The following is a 14433-nucleotide window of genomic DNA, read 5'->3' on the forward strand; positions in this document are numbered from 1 at the left end:
GACAGCGGAGCGTCTTCGTGCGGCCAGAAGCTCCTGTGCGATGAGTACCCGACGGAGTCTCTGGGCGAATTGCTGCACTTCAGCCACTGGAACTTAAATGATCCGTACGGTTTTTTTATTGCGTGTTTGTGTGTGTGTGTGTGTGTGTGTGTGTGTGTTTGTGTTTGTCAGTGCGTGTGCCGGCAGTTCGCTGGCAGGCACACAATCGAGGTCAGCGTTAAGGAAATCTGTCGGCATCTTGCATAAATGGATAACGTCGCCCGCTGAAAGCGTTTTTAAGTCCTTAGGTTTTGATCGCTGGGCGATTATACAAGGGGAATGTACCAGCCGTCTGCAATTCGGGTTATGTAATTGACAGACAGCATCTTGTGTGAATATTAATTCGAAGGTAAACTGTAATCCAAGTCTAAATGAAACGGAAAAATATCTCTCAAGCTATTAACTGACCTTAGTGCGCACATTAAATAATCCTTCCTTGTCTGATAAAAATGAAAGTAGCTTATATGCACAGGCCTCCGTTTAAGAGCCAGAATCTATTAATTTGTAAATGGTCCCCCGTGTAGCTAACGTGGCTGGACAGATGTGCATACCTTACTGTATACCCCACAATACATTCTGCTTACCATTGCGGTCCCGAAAACTTTACGTTACATTATGTGGGTTGTGCATCATAAGTGACAGTAATGGCTGCAGCTAATGCAGGACGTTCAACTAACAGAAAAAGGCCTATTCAGTAATAACCAATACTGATAAATGTATAACATAGAAAGTGCAGGGAAAAAACACTACTGTGTACGAAAAAGTTACCGGATTGCAAAAGCCAAATAACAATTTATATCTATTTTCCTTGTCCTAGCCTAGAAAATCTATTTGGATTTAATGTAATGAATCTGAAATAAAATTTTGAAATAAATTGACTTGTTCACTGTATATCATAATAATGTAATGCACTCAAAAATGTGTTTGACTCATTTTGTGGAGGGAGAGCAGGTGAAATGATGATTTGCTTGCAGGTAATTGTCCCAGCCAATGGATTGAAGGAAACACTGGAAATGTTAATAACAGGTATGTGTGGAGCTGACTGATTGTTTTTTTTTTTTTTGGGAGGGGGGGAAAGGGAGGGGGGAGTATCTGTATTACATTTTTGTTTAAACCTGAACAGGCCACCAAAGTGACATCCAGTCCAGAAGCATCACATCCCCTTTCTGGGTGCTCTACCTTCCAGGCAAGTTTTCTTATTTTCCATGGTCCCAGTGAAACATTTCTCTTCATTGTAACATTTATTGTTTTTTTTTTTTTGTCTTGTGAATGTTGGGGGAGGGGGACAAGAGCGGCCTTGGACCACCGATGAAGCCCAAGTCTGCCCCCGGTGTCATGTGCTCTTACACATCAGACACAAAATAATATTATTTCATGTTCTACCTTCACTGGGTTCAGCCCTGGTATGCAGAGCAGTTTTCATTTTGGCATTTTTAATTGTTTTTATTGTTATAATTTCCACAAATTCCATCCATCATCCATCGGTATAGCCAGGACAGCTTCACTGCAGGGGAGGCTATCCCAGGAAAGACGGAGGACAAGGCAAGGACAGGTTGGAGGGAATGCCAATCCACATTATTATTATTATTATTATTTTCCACTTTCATAAAACGTCTTGCAGTATCATGCACTTCCGGCTGGGTATTTTTAGTGAAGCACTTGAAGTGTCCATTTGGTGACAGGTCGTCATCTTTGACCCCTGTGCTCTCTACTGCCCCACGTCTGTCAGAGGGCTGCAGTAGCAAGCAATGTCCTGTCTCTGCTATAGCACTGGCGTCGGATGGTCCCCAGGCTGGTGGTCTGGAGCTCATCTCTGTCCCGAGTGTTCCAGGGGACTGCGATGAGTGTGACAGATCAGGGTTGTAGGGGAGCAGGCTGACCGACGTACGCCTGTATGTGTGTATGTGCGTGCGTGTGAACGTGCACACGCGTGTGCATGTGCATGTGTGCGTCCCTTCCGTGTCTTCATCACCAGCTGAAAGAGAGCTCATGAACGATAGGCAGTGGGGTTGGCCCCACCATGGGGGCAAGGAGGGAAAGTGGTTTATTTGTCTAAGGGGGGGTGGGCATGGGGCATTGACCTTGACATCTATGCAAGACTTCCCAAACCCATCTGTCAACAGCAGAATTTTTTTAGTTCTTTATTTTAAGCATTCAGCATAGAAAACTGGAATAACATCGTTATCTGGCGTCCATTACATTTTTTTCCAGAAAAATCACATTATCATTCTGTGCACAGTGTCTGCCTGTTTTAGGATGTACTACCTGTGTATTGCAACATTATTTTAGGTAGCGCGGGGGTTGTGTTCATTTGCGTCAGTAATCACTTAATCCTCCAAAATCGTTTGCTCATTTAATTATATTTTTTTGTATCCACTGGTGAAAGGTGCATGCAGTCTCTGCTAGGAGTTCTTCATGACGTTTGAATGTAAACCGCAGCATTGAAACAGGAGACATTTTGTCGGATAGGCAGTTTCGAGAAATTTCAGGTTATGTTAAGTTTTTAGGTATACCCTATTTAAATTTGATCCAACTCGCGCATGCATTCAAACATCATTAATAGATCTACAGTTACTCTGTAAATTAATTGTTCAATAAAAAATAGGAGTATATAGCCTACACACAGTATCTTCGAATCCGTTCGAACACCGTAACCAACACCACAAATATTAATAGAATTGATGGCAAAAGTTACTTTTTTTCCTGGTTGTCGTGGTATTTCAGGTTATTCCGTGGATTCTCAATTTTGTGGTTGTCGTTATTATCAAAACACATAAATTTAAGGACGGATGATGGGGCGGCTGGTTTGAATTAAGGCCTATATTTATATTGAGACCTAACAACGGCATACGTAGCCCATTTTCTTTATATTTTAGACCAAGACATCGACGATTTAACAATGTCTAAGAAAATAAAATTGTATTTAGCACCTTACCAACGCTGTGTTAATAAATTTTACAAATCTGAAATTCTATTTAGGCTATAAGAAATATCATGATTTCCTGTTTCACAAATTGAAATATTCCTTTAGTCGCCCCGTAACTTATTTTAACTCAAGAAACGTTTAAAAACATTATGGGAACAAAAGTAATGCGCTTTTCGCTGTGCTAAAACGATAGGCTAGAATTAGCTCATATGATCAACACATTTGTGAAAAAACGAATTTGCACATGAAAAAACATAATAACAAGAATTACATATTGTAGACCGTTATCAAATGCGGCTGGTGTGATTATATGCAAATCTATGCAATGTATAATGAGCAATTTTTGAAAAGGCATTTAAAACGTAAAATGTTTTATTTTTCAAGCTTGGAAAATGTTTCATATTTAATCTTGAAAGACAATGACTTAAGATTTTTGAAATGGTTCTAAAAATATCTTTTAAATGACTCCTATTTAAAGCAGTCGTTTGTTCGATTTGAAAATAAACGGCAGATGTACAAACTAGATCACCTGCTTAATATTTGAGGTTAAAGTTCGCCTAATTTTTTTTTGCAATGAATCATTTTTTGAGGTCTCTTTCGAATCAAGAAAGAAAACGAGATTATCTTCTTCCTTTTGGTTTATACATGTTTCACGATGTAATTTCACTTTTTAAAAACCTAAATTATCCATAATTTTACAGTTGCTAGTGCAACTAAAATCATGTTTATCTAAAATATAATGTTAAAACACACTGAAGTTTCAGCTGTCATATGACTATTTTGGCGAAACCTTATTTAGATTTTAGGTAGCCTAGATAAATGCGGTTAAAACGCATTCCTGAAAATAGTGTATTTCCCAACGTATAACTGCAGGCAACATTCCTTGTAAATATCGTAAATGTGCCCAACACCCAGTTATAGAGATGCCATTGTAGCGTTGCAGCGCACAAACTTTACATCTTTTTATATGCTACTCCGCTTCCGGGCACATAGCTTTAAAATACGATTTTAAAATCGTCATGGATTTCAGTTTAAAATAATTGCATTAGAGGCGTGAATTTGCATTAACTAGCTCTAAACTATTCTGTTTAAACATCTTGTCGTGACCTTGAAAACAAATCTGTTTATTTAGGTGTTTTAGGCCCCTAGCAAATAGGCTATGTTACGCTAGCGCCAAAGTCGCATCTATTTGCAGAATTTTTAAATGCTAATATTATTGCACAAAGATTAAGTGGAATATTTCGGTGGCATATAACAAATCATTTTGGTTCTGGATCATTCTTAGTACCCGTCACATACTGTAAGTACCTACGTTTTATATCTTAATGCTGATTATCACTATTATTCTGAGTTTTAGTTTTTAATATTAAACAGGTTTGTGGGCAAGTTGAGAATCCGCTGAATGCTGTCATCACTAGATTTATCTTAATTGCTTACATACTATATATTTATCTTTATACATTAATATTTAGGTGTTTTTAAGGACCCTATGATGCGCATTAATTACAGTGGCGTGCATAGAGGCAGACATAGGCCTAATGTACCGGATAGTTCAATGTCCGGCCTGCTGATAGTCTCATTTTATGGTTTCTGACAGTAATAGTCGGTGCGTAGCATATCTTATTAATAATAAGTGAAAAAATTGAAAAATAATTTCCCCAAACTAATCCATGTAATTATAAAGTGTACTTATATTCTCGTTATAATGGAAAATATTTCCCATATTTGGGGTCAAATTAATCTGTAAGTTGTTCATGTTAATTCACATGTACTGCTTGTTTTAGTAAGCAAAAATTCTTCAGTCCCACAAACAGAAGTAAAATGAACCATACATTTATTCAATAAAATATTAATTAGTATTTTTCTGAACGAAAAGGCTGCGCGTTTGTTTCACTGCAACTCCGGATATCCGGCACTTCTGTATTGCGAATTACAGCAAATGTGTGCCATTATGCCATCTTTAATAATAAAAAATACTTTTCTTCATACTATTAGGGATAATATAATGCATTTTATTGCCAATGAACACTAGTTACATCAACCTTCTGGGAAAAAAAAAATTGCATGCTCTTTGCATTCAAAAGGAACAAACAGTTTTGCATTAACAGCTCTTAGGCGTCAACGACGTAGGTGAGGAGCGCACGTGCCATTTAAACTTCGCAAGTGCAGAAACCGTCGTAATAAAGTGTTTCTCCTCACCAGGGGAGCTAAAAAAAAGTACATATGAAGACGTGTCTTCATGATGATCTTGCATTCCAGTGCTAGGCCGCAGCTACTTGGAAACCCCACTGGATATCTAGATTTTTGCTTGCGGGCGACAGCACGAATCTTGTTACAACGTATCCAGTTTTTTCTATTTGCTTTATAGAATTCGAGAATCAAGAATCAAATCATTTCATCTTAACAATTAGAACTAAAGGTTTCATTGTCGTGTTTTCTTTTACAGGGCAAGGGCTTTAATTGTGATTTAAAAAATATAATGGGCTGCATGTGTGCGCCCATATATTCGGTGGAGTATTTTCATGCGCTTTTATACATTTTTCCACACACTGTAGGGACACTGTCCCTACACCTATATATTTATGAACGAATTGTACCAATACTGTAATAAAGGCGTTCTGCTACTCTGTTACTGATAAAAAAAGAACGCATTCATCTCTTCAACTTGATGACATATCCTGGTTTAAATATGAACAGGAATGTCAAAATATAGTTTTCAATTCCTTAGTTTATATTTAAAAACTGGGTTTCGTACTAATGTCACAAGATTCGCGCAAAAACCGGCTAAATTGTGTACATTCGGCTTGTGACAAATGACATGCGCCACTGTAACGAGTAAATGGATGTTACAACAAACAACACAGTTTCCAAGATCATCTTTTGTAATGAACAGCATCTTCATGGACATGTTACAAATCCATATCGAGGATCTATGCCCTCTCTCTTGGCATTCACCGCGTGCCTTAATTGTATGGACATTTAAATCAAGGTCCGCTGTGAACACGAAGAGAGGCAGGCCCGTTAATCTGCATCTCTCCGCTTGTCCGTTTGTCACAACAGTCATTTCGCGCATGGTAAGGGCAAATGCAGCCTCCTCGTAGCAGAGAGCATGCACCAAAATGTCTACGTCCTCATTCGTTTGGATGAGCTTCAATATTCCACATATCGTAAATATGCAATATAAATTCCACATTTATGTTACAGTCTTTGCGAAATGAGAATTATTAGTCAATGTTTCTTTCAAAAATCAAAACGCACAAACAATGGCGGCGATATTATAAATGTAAAATTTAAAATGAATAAAAAATAAAAACAAGAAAAAATACAAACGTATTATTTTACGTTACCCCTTCTCGTGAATACCCGAACGGTTTATTTGTTATATTTCCTTCGGATGTAGAGGAAGCCTCCGATCCTGTAGTTATGCACCGAGAGGCCTTCGCGATCGTAATAAAAAGAGCGGACTCGTTGCCTTGCTGCAGTCAGTCCTTTTGCTCTACTCCCGAGTGATGGAAAAAAATAGAAGGGTCCATCTGGCATCTCAACAGCTTTGTCAAGTCTTGCATACGCTAAAATGCTAATGACCTAGATTGCTCATGCAAAATGCAGCAGAGGTAAGAGAAGAGAAAAACTGTTAGGCTAAACCCAAGTCACCCCCCCACCCCCGCCCTCTCCTTTTTTTATGGGGGTCGGGTGGGGTGTGTAAGGAGGTGGAGGCTGCTGAAAACACCTGCATCATGAGCGGGACAGGCTAAATAGCGCAGGAAAAAAAAAGTCGAAAATGTAATTTTAAAAGACAGCCTCTCATCAAGAAGGTAATGTCTGATTGTAATCACGACTAAATACACAATCCCACAGATATACAGAGCATCAATCGACTGACGTTTTCCTGTATACGGACAGGAGACAAAGGTTGCATTACTACGTCTAAAGTAAATAGCCTATGAACTGAGAACATAATGGATTCTTCAGCAATTACTGCAGAAATAATCATTAAGCTTCAAGCAATTTAAAAATCTATCCTTACCTTGAATTTGTATTGTTCTGATATATAGAAAAACAGTAAGGCACTTCAGACAATATGAAAGCATATTAAACTTGTATGCAAAACAACAGAATTTCATGAACCAAAAAGAATCGAACATAACCAAAAACCTCCTTTTAGCGTGTGATTGTAAGGACAACTTACACATTTGCCTTCCCCGATGTCTTTGCAATCAACTAACATTTTCCGACAAACAAAATCGGTCCGCACATCCGGTTAGAGAAGATCTGTTCCAGTGTCGAAGATGCTGAACAAAACATCCCTCCATAGAGACGGACTCTCTTATTGTCTGCATAATTAAAATGAATGAAAAAGCGCTGTGTCGCCGAAGGCAGTGTGAACAGAAAGCTAAGTATTTCCACCGTAAAGACTACAAAACACAACAGCTTTTCAGAGTAAATAATAACAGTTATTATTATAAAAATATGTTATATGAAAGAGACAGTAAACGAAACAGATAGATGCGACGTACAGAAGAAGCAGAGCTACGACTCATTCAGATGGGTTCCCATGCCAGCCGGCGTTCTGCGAGAGAGCGAGTGTCGCTCAGTTTATCATAAAGCCAGCCGCATAGTGATCGTGGTCACCGTACTTCCTGCGCGCCCTCCGTCCAGTTTTCTTCTGAGGATTATTCAAAGGCAAAATATAGCCTATGCGGGCTTCCTAAACAAGTGGGACGACCTCAAATGGGACAATCCAGTTTTCAGTCACCCCTATATTTCCAGAATTGTCGTTCCCAAACAGTACGCCACAGTGTTACATCTCTGCGTTTCGTACAGTATATCTGCCTTGATTGCCTAAAAAATATTAGTGTAGCCTATATAAAATACGACCACATTAAACGTAACACAATTAATAGGCTACATAAAATAAACAAACAAAATAGAATCTGGATTTAAACTCGCATACATTTTTGTGCACGAGTAAAAGAATGCATGGAAATGTGATTATCTTTATAAATATCATAAACACGTTATTTCAGTATATTCGAGTGCTTTAACCCCACTCTACCCTATCTGCACATATTTCCTTGGTCTTTTTTATCATACGTTTGAAAAATATACAAATAGGCTTGGATAGTCACATAGAACCAGCACCATCGTATCCACGACCCACGAAGCTGAATTTTTTTAATGATATTTTGTTATGCGGAAAATGCGCAATATGTTGCAACGAACTTTGCAATGCCGTACCCAGGAAGAGGCCGCACTGCCATAGCCGAGTAATATCGCATACAATAAATATTTTGCTAACACAGTGAGAAACCTTCGGAAAGTACTGGGTGTCCAAAATGTGTTCACTCCAAATGAGCGTCCATATGGCCTGTCATCTGTGCTCCCAAACCTCCACCCTCGTCCCAACACTGAGATGCTTTGATTTATCGTCAGATTCCGTTTTCATTCTAATGAATCTCCAACCTTAACGACCAGAAGAGCGCAAGCAGAAATAATAAAACGTGAAAATACTCCGTTTTGCACCATTACACAGGTTCTGCAGAAACAATACGATTTTGAGTTCTGTAGTAATTCAAAATGAAAGTGTGAGTACTATATCTGGATATACTTTAATGATTTGGTTTTATGACAGCATGTCAGTATTAGGTTTTAATTGTTACACGGATAATACAGTTAAACCAGTTCATATAGGTTACCGAGTGTTAATGTTCATTGTGCGTCAGTACCCAGGCCTACACTTATATTTACGTCAATAGCGTTTGGAGCTGCATGCTTTGTATGTCACCATTCATACTTCAGCCTTTGAATAGTTCGTCTCCATGCATTTAGTCTGAGGTCAGTAGAGGTCTCCTTATCCTCTCTTGTGCCGCAGTTCCCCAAGTATGTCGCCTGCTGAACGCGTGTCTTCTATAAACAGATTCGACACGCGGTGATCTCCAGATGGTTTATCTATGGGTAAAACAAGCTCTGCAGTCCACGCCTTTGCGCTGACCTACATTACAGAGTTCCGGATACTATCGAACCGCCCCAAAGGCCTATACTGTATTGCTGCAAATATCCCAATTTTATGGAGTCTCCATTATATCATATACAGTCAGTGCATGGATAGAGGGCAATCATATAACGCAATTATGAACAATTGAACAATAGCCTACCTGAAGAACCATTGACAGCCAGAGACATCGACTGAAATTAATATGCGAAAGTGGGTTTTTAGTTTTTTACATAATGCTTTTTTTAATGTCATTATAATTACCACTAATATTAGATCCACGCCACGGAGAAGAATCCCGTATGAGATATCAATTAAATGTGGATCACGGGATAGAAGTAGCCTACTATATGAATTTTAGACATTTAAAATACATTTACGGGATCCGTGTTTTCGGTCACGAAAAAAAAAAAACGAGCAGCGCGTCAAAGGCGACGTGTTTTATCATCCTGTGACTGGAAACGCCAAACAAAGATGGTTCAGAGGCTGGGCGCCCGTCAAGATTCGCGTTCGTATATACCAATCAAAAATAGCTGTTTCATTGTATTTAAATGAGAAACGGCCCGATGTCACCTTATTTTCCTTAAAATATATATTATTCTTTATAAACGCGCATATGCACACACACAATAGTTTTGTCCTGCCAATCGAGAGTTCGTGATTTAATTTAAGATTACCACCAAAGCCTTAAGAAATATAAGCATCTGGCGTGTATGTTGACCAAAGGCAATTTACATAAACAGTTGAAAGGCATTGTTTCCACAGAGGTCATAATTTGACCTTAATTGGAATAAATTTGCGATCACCATAAAATAATTTCAGAACAATTAGTTACACGCGCATTACATATAAACCGAAATGCAAAGCGTAAAGCTCAAAACGTGAAAGCCTGATTGCACGTTTCTAACAGCCAAACGGGAAGGGAAACAATGGTTGCAGTGACAGGCGAATAACTGCATTCTGAACATACGTGATGTTTATATGCTAAATTACTGAACTGTATGCGGTTTGAGTGGCTGGCTGTCAATTCACTTCCAAGCACGACTTCCGTAAGTCTTAACAGGTAAAAACTATTCATCATCAGGATAAATAAATAATAAAGAAAACATACGGATACTTCATCAACGCAAGATATATATATTACCGTTTAATTCACGAAAGCAGAAAACTTCTATGAGGGTCATATTACTCATGTATTGGAGAATTTCCCAATATAAAAACAAATTGTCTTTTGTTTTCATATAATTTTCAGGAATCATTTTTCGTTTGACCTGTCACCTATAGGGAAAGTTTTGTATAGGTCTAGGAGACAAAACACTCAATTATAATTCACATTTATCTACTGATACTCTAGGGCCTGCTTGAAACGTAATAAACACAGAAAAAAAGATACTTTATGGCTTTTGACTTCAGTTAAAAGATACCACAGTATAAACTCATGTTTTCATGGTCGGCCAAAGGAATCCTTTGGGAGACCATGAATAAGGTATGATTTTTTCCCCCAAAAAGCCAAGCTTCTAGATGATTGTATACTGTGAGCACACTCCATAGACTGCTGTTGTATGCAAGATACACATTATGAGCCAGTATCATTTGTGTTTAATGTAAAAACTGGGCAGGCAAATTACTTATGCAATCAACAAAATTCTGTGATACCAATCGTGAATAGATATGTACCCTGTCTATGAACAAAAACACCAAGGCTGTTTTTAGAGTAATTTATTCATTTGGGAATACCATCCTGCTTTTTTTGTGCAGATGTCAATATCGCATTATTGCTGGTTATGCATTAATTATTCAAAATGATTAGTGATACTCAAAATTTTCATTTTTTTGTTTGAAGGAGATATTATTTAAGTTTTAATGTTAACAAACGGTTGCTTGGAATTTAATTCAGTTTTGTCAAGCTGGGACAGAAGGTGCCCCAAACAAAGAGTTAAATTTAAATCCCCCTGAGAGCTAGAGGTCAGTGTTCATTAACCCTTACATTCAAAAATGCCAGACACTGACTAATACAGTTTTTTTTGGCCACATGCTGTCAAGTTACAAGTCGTGACAAAGAGAACTGACACAAAGGAGTCAAACATGTCCACAAATGAGCAGTAAAAGGAGGACCTGCAATGTTGGATGTTTATTAAAGGGCGAGACTCTATGGCCAAACGAATGCATATAAATTACAACTTTCAAACATTTAATCCTGGTTGCTATTTATCAGTAATTAAAACTGTTTCGAATTAATGGAATATGCCGTCCAAAATGTTACAAAGAGAAACATAATACACGTCATTATTTTACTGCAGGCATAAAGCATGATCATTAACAGTAGACTTGAACTATTCTTACACATCTGGCTTTGTAATTCTTTCTTGTGTCTTATTGTGCACAATATGATTTGCTAAATATGCCAATGGAAATGTTCAAAGATAGTTTCTATAAAAGTGGTATAGAAACCAGTTCCATTTTGATCATTATGAAGTGAATGAATGTGACTAATTATTCCTGTAAAAATGATTTGTGAATGCATTGCATGTCTGGTGAATGCCACAGTATTATCTAAATTTGTTTTTTGCTTTAATCAATGGAAAATGATATTCGATTTCTTTAAAATTATCCACTTAAAATTTTGAAACAGAAAAGGGGTGAAGACTAAAGACCTATAAATATAACAGTGAAAATAATATCTACCTTTGAAGAGGCAAAAGTATTAATTCTCCCATTCACATTTCCTGTTTATTTCTTTAATTGGATTGAGGAACTTTGTATGGCCTAGATTATTAGATTTATGGGGAAAAGTGACCACTCCGTCACACCACAGAAGGATATGTGTCTCACAAAGACTGAACAGTCCATTACATGCATATGCACTAAAAGATAACTGCAATCCTATTAGTTTATTACCAAGCCTTTACTCAAGGCAATGTAAGACTACCTAACTGGCTTAAAATTTTCTTGGTGACAAACGGCTGTTTAAATTAAGGGAGGGAAGCTTTTACTTTTCAGAGATATTGGCTATTGATCATCAGATGAAACCTGAAAACCGTAGTTTGTGTATATACTGTGTACATGCCAATGTGCACTGTGGCTTAAACTGTGATTATAAATGGAGACTTCGGTTTCATATTTCCAGCATATTACATTTACCCGACTTTTATCCACAACAACGTACAGTAGATGGAAGGGTTTAAATTTGTGTACTTCCTTGAACACATGACCTTGGCATTGCTATCACAACGCTGGACTTGTTGGGCTATTTCATTGATTGCACAGAAGATAGATTAATTGTCAGTTCAGGTGTTCATTAAACAAGAATTTAGAAAGTGCAGTTCCACCTAATAAATGATACGATTACTGATTTATCTAAAGTAAATATATTTTTAAGATACTACAACACAATATTAGTGTGAGATTAACTGTTATACTAGTTAAGTCCAATTTAATTTGCTCAATATATGATCTTGCCCAATTTTTACCCTGTCGAGAGTTTAACAATGCACAAAGAAAATAGATATTTGCTTTTATGCGTTTTATTTTGCTCAACAAATAATATTAGCAAATCGCCAACTTTGCCTTTGTGCAGTCACAAAAGGCGAAACAATGCACGGTAGTTAGTAACAAAGTTACTCAAACTGGTTAGGTAACAGGGCAAGTGCTCGTGCAATTCGACGTTACGATAGTAACCGTGGAAGTGTGAGCGCGAGATGCGGACTTTGTAATTCCATGGTGGCGTCTGTTCAGAAGCTTTTCGTTTGGCGGCATTTTATCAATAGAAAAATAGGAAATATGTATCAGAAAACCAAACTACCGACGCAGGAAAGTGCGCTCCCTGGCAGACAACAATCTCTGAAAGTATCAGGTAAGATTTTCTTTCCTTTGTGTCGGATTCTAACCACCCCTTTACAGGATTAGCTAATTAACTATTAGAAGACGTAAAACAAAATATCACCGAATCTAATCGTAAAATAATTATATCCAAATGCAATAGATATTTAAAGGCCATTTTATAGATTACGATATCTGGTCGCCAAGAAAGTACTTGCTAGTTTTTTAAATGCGTTCCCATCGAAAGCAGCTACGATCCACTTCCTGAGCGGCTTGTTTTCCCGAAGCCATTTTCTTGGCGCATGCGCGGTGGTAACGTCCCGTCCCAGGCTACAGTAGCCATCATAGTGACGAGCCTCGAAACTGCTTAGATATGTAGAAACGACTGAAACCAACACTTCGTACTTAATAAACAGTGCCAGCATTGCAACACAACTGTAGATCCGTTTTCGAAGGCAAACAATAAAGAAGTGCTGTGAAAACGCCGAGAATGCATACTTCCCTACATAATATCGGTGGCTTTGTCATTTATGCTGATTTGTTTGTGTATAATGTTGCAGGTCATTACCAATGATAGCGGTCTTAGTATAATTTTACCTTGTTGGAACATTCAAAATAGGAAATTCTGTCTCACTAACACACACACACACACACACACACTGATGACTTTAAAGCCAAATGTAATTATATAAGCACTCGAATAAAAAGTATTTCCATTGATTTGAATAATAAATAAAACACAATAAATACGAGGCATGTTGTCAGCAGGAGGCTTCATGGAATGGATTTCTGCTTTACATACGATTACATGAATACCACTATAGACTGAGTGGAGTTTTTTCTCCGAAGGAATTAATTAAATAAGCGATCTGAAATGAGGTATGTCACGAGAAATGTTTTCACAAGCCCTCCGGTGGACTGGCCTTCATAGTCTTCATGTACCTTCCTTAAGTATATTGTAAATGTAGGAGACAATGATCTCTAGAAAAACAGATAATATAAATAAAGATATGGTTAGGGTAAAATAAGTCTTATGAGGGCTATGTCAGGTATGGACTTTTTTGCAACTTTAAAATTAAATCTAGGAAATGGACTGAAGTATTTTTGGGGTGAAATAAATACTTCAGTATGCTGAAAAGTGCAGTGTATTTGCTGCAGATGTAAAATGCCTAAACTGTTTTGTACTGCATCTTCCTGCACCCCTGAAATAGCCTGCTATTAAATAAATCCTGCACAGCATGTTTTGCTGAGGCAAATTCTGGCCACTTCGAAACGAGTGTGCAAAATATCAAACATTTTCATGCCTCCATTTAAAAAACCGTTATCCCAAACACTCCATTTGCATTAAAGATTTACCGTTTTTCCTCTCCACAAGCATCACAGGCAGCAGTGAGTACTAACAGGCCAACTTTCAGCAGGGAGAAGGAACAGCTGACACAAGTGTGTTACGTAAAATGGAAATTCGCGAAGGAGCAGAGTGTGGACTGCAGTAATGGGAGTGATCTCAGGCAGCAGATGCAGACGGATTTGGTGGTGGTGGGGGGGGGATTGGGAGCTGTCTGGTTGGGCACCAGTTGGATTGCATTAAATATTGATTGGGGGGCTGGGAGGGGATGCTGGGGGGATATCCTAGCGTGATACCTTGTGTGGTCTGGTA

The 14433-nt window shown here is 38.0% G+C and overlaps 1 protein-coding gene across 1 annotated transcript in view; it reads left to right on the forward strand.

Moving 5' to 3' along the window:
* The first annotated feature begins 12597 nt into the window (after window positions 1–12597).
* msraa (methionine sulfoxide reductase Aa) overlaps window positions 12598–14433 on the forward strand; it is a 48157-nt gene continuing 46321 nt past the window's right edge. The window contains exon 1 of the mRNA XM_023831623.2: window positions 12598–12810. Within this exon, the coding sequence (XP_023687391.1) occupies window positions 12675–12810 (136 nt within the window). The 5' untranslated portion in view covers window positions 12598–12674. The remainder of the gene's footprint in view (window positions 12811–14433) is intronic.

The sequence above is a fragment of the Paramormyrops kingsleyae genome, chromosome 19 (assembly GCF_048594095.1).
Source record: "Paramormyrops kingsleyae isolate MSU_618 chromosome 19, PKINGS_0.4, whole genome shotgun sequence".
Lineage (NCBI taxonomy): Eukaryota > Metazoa > Chordata > Actinopteri > Osteoglossiformes > Mormyridae > Paramormyrops > Paramormyrops kingsleyae.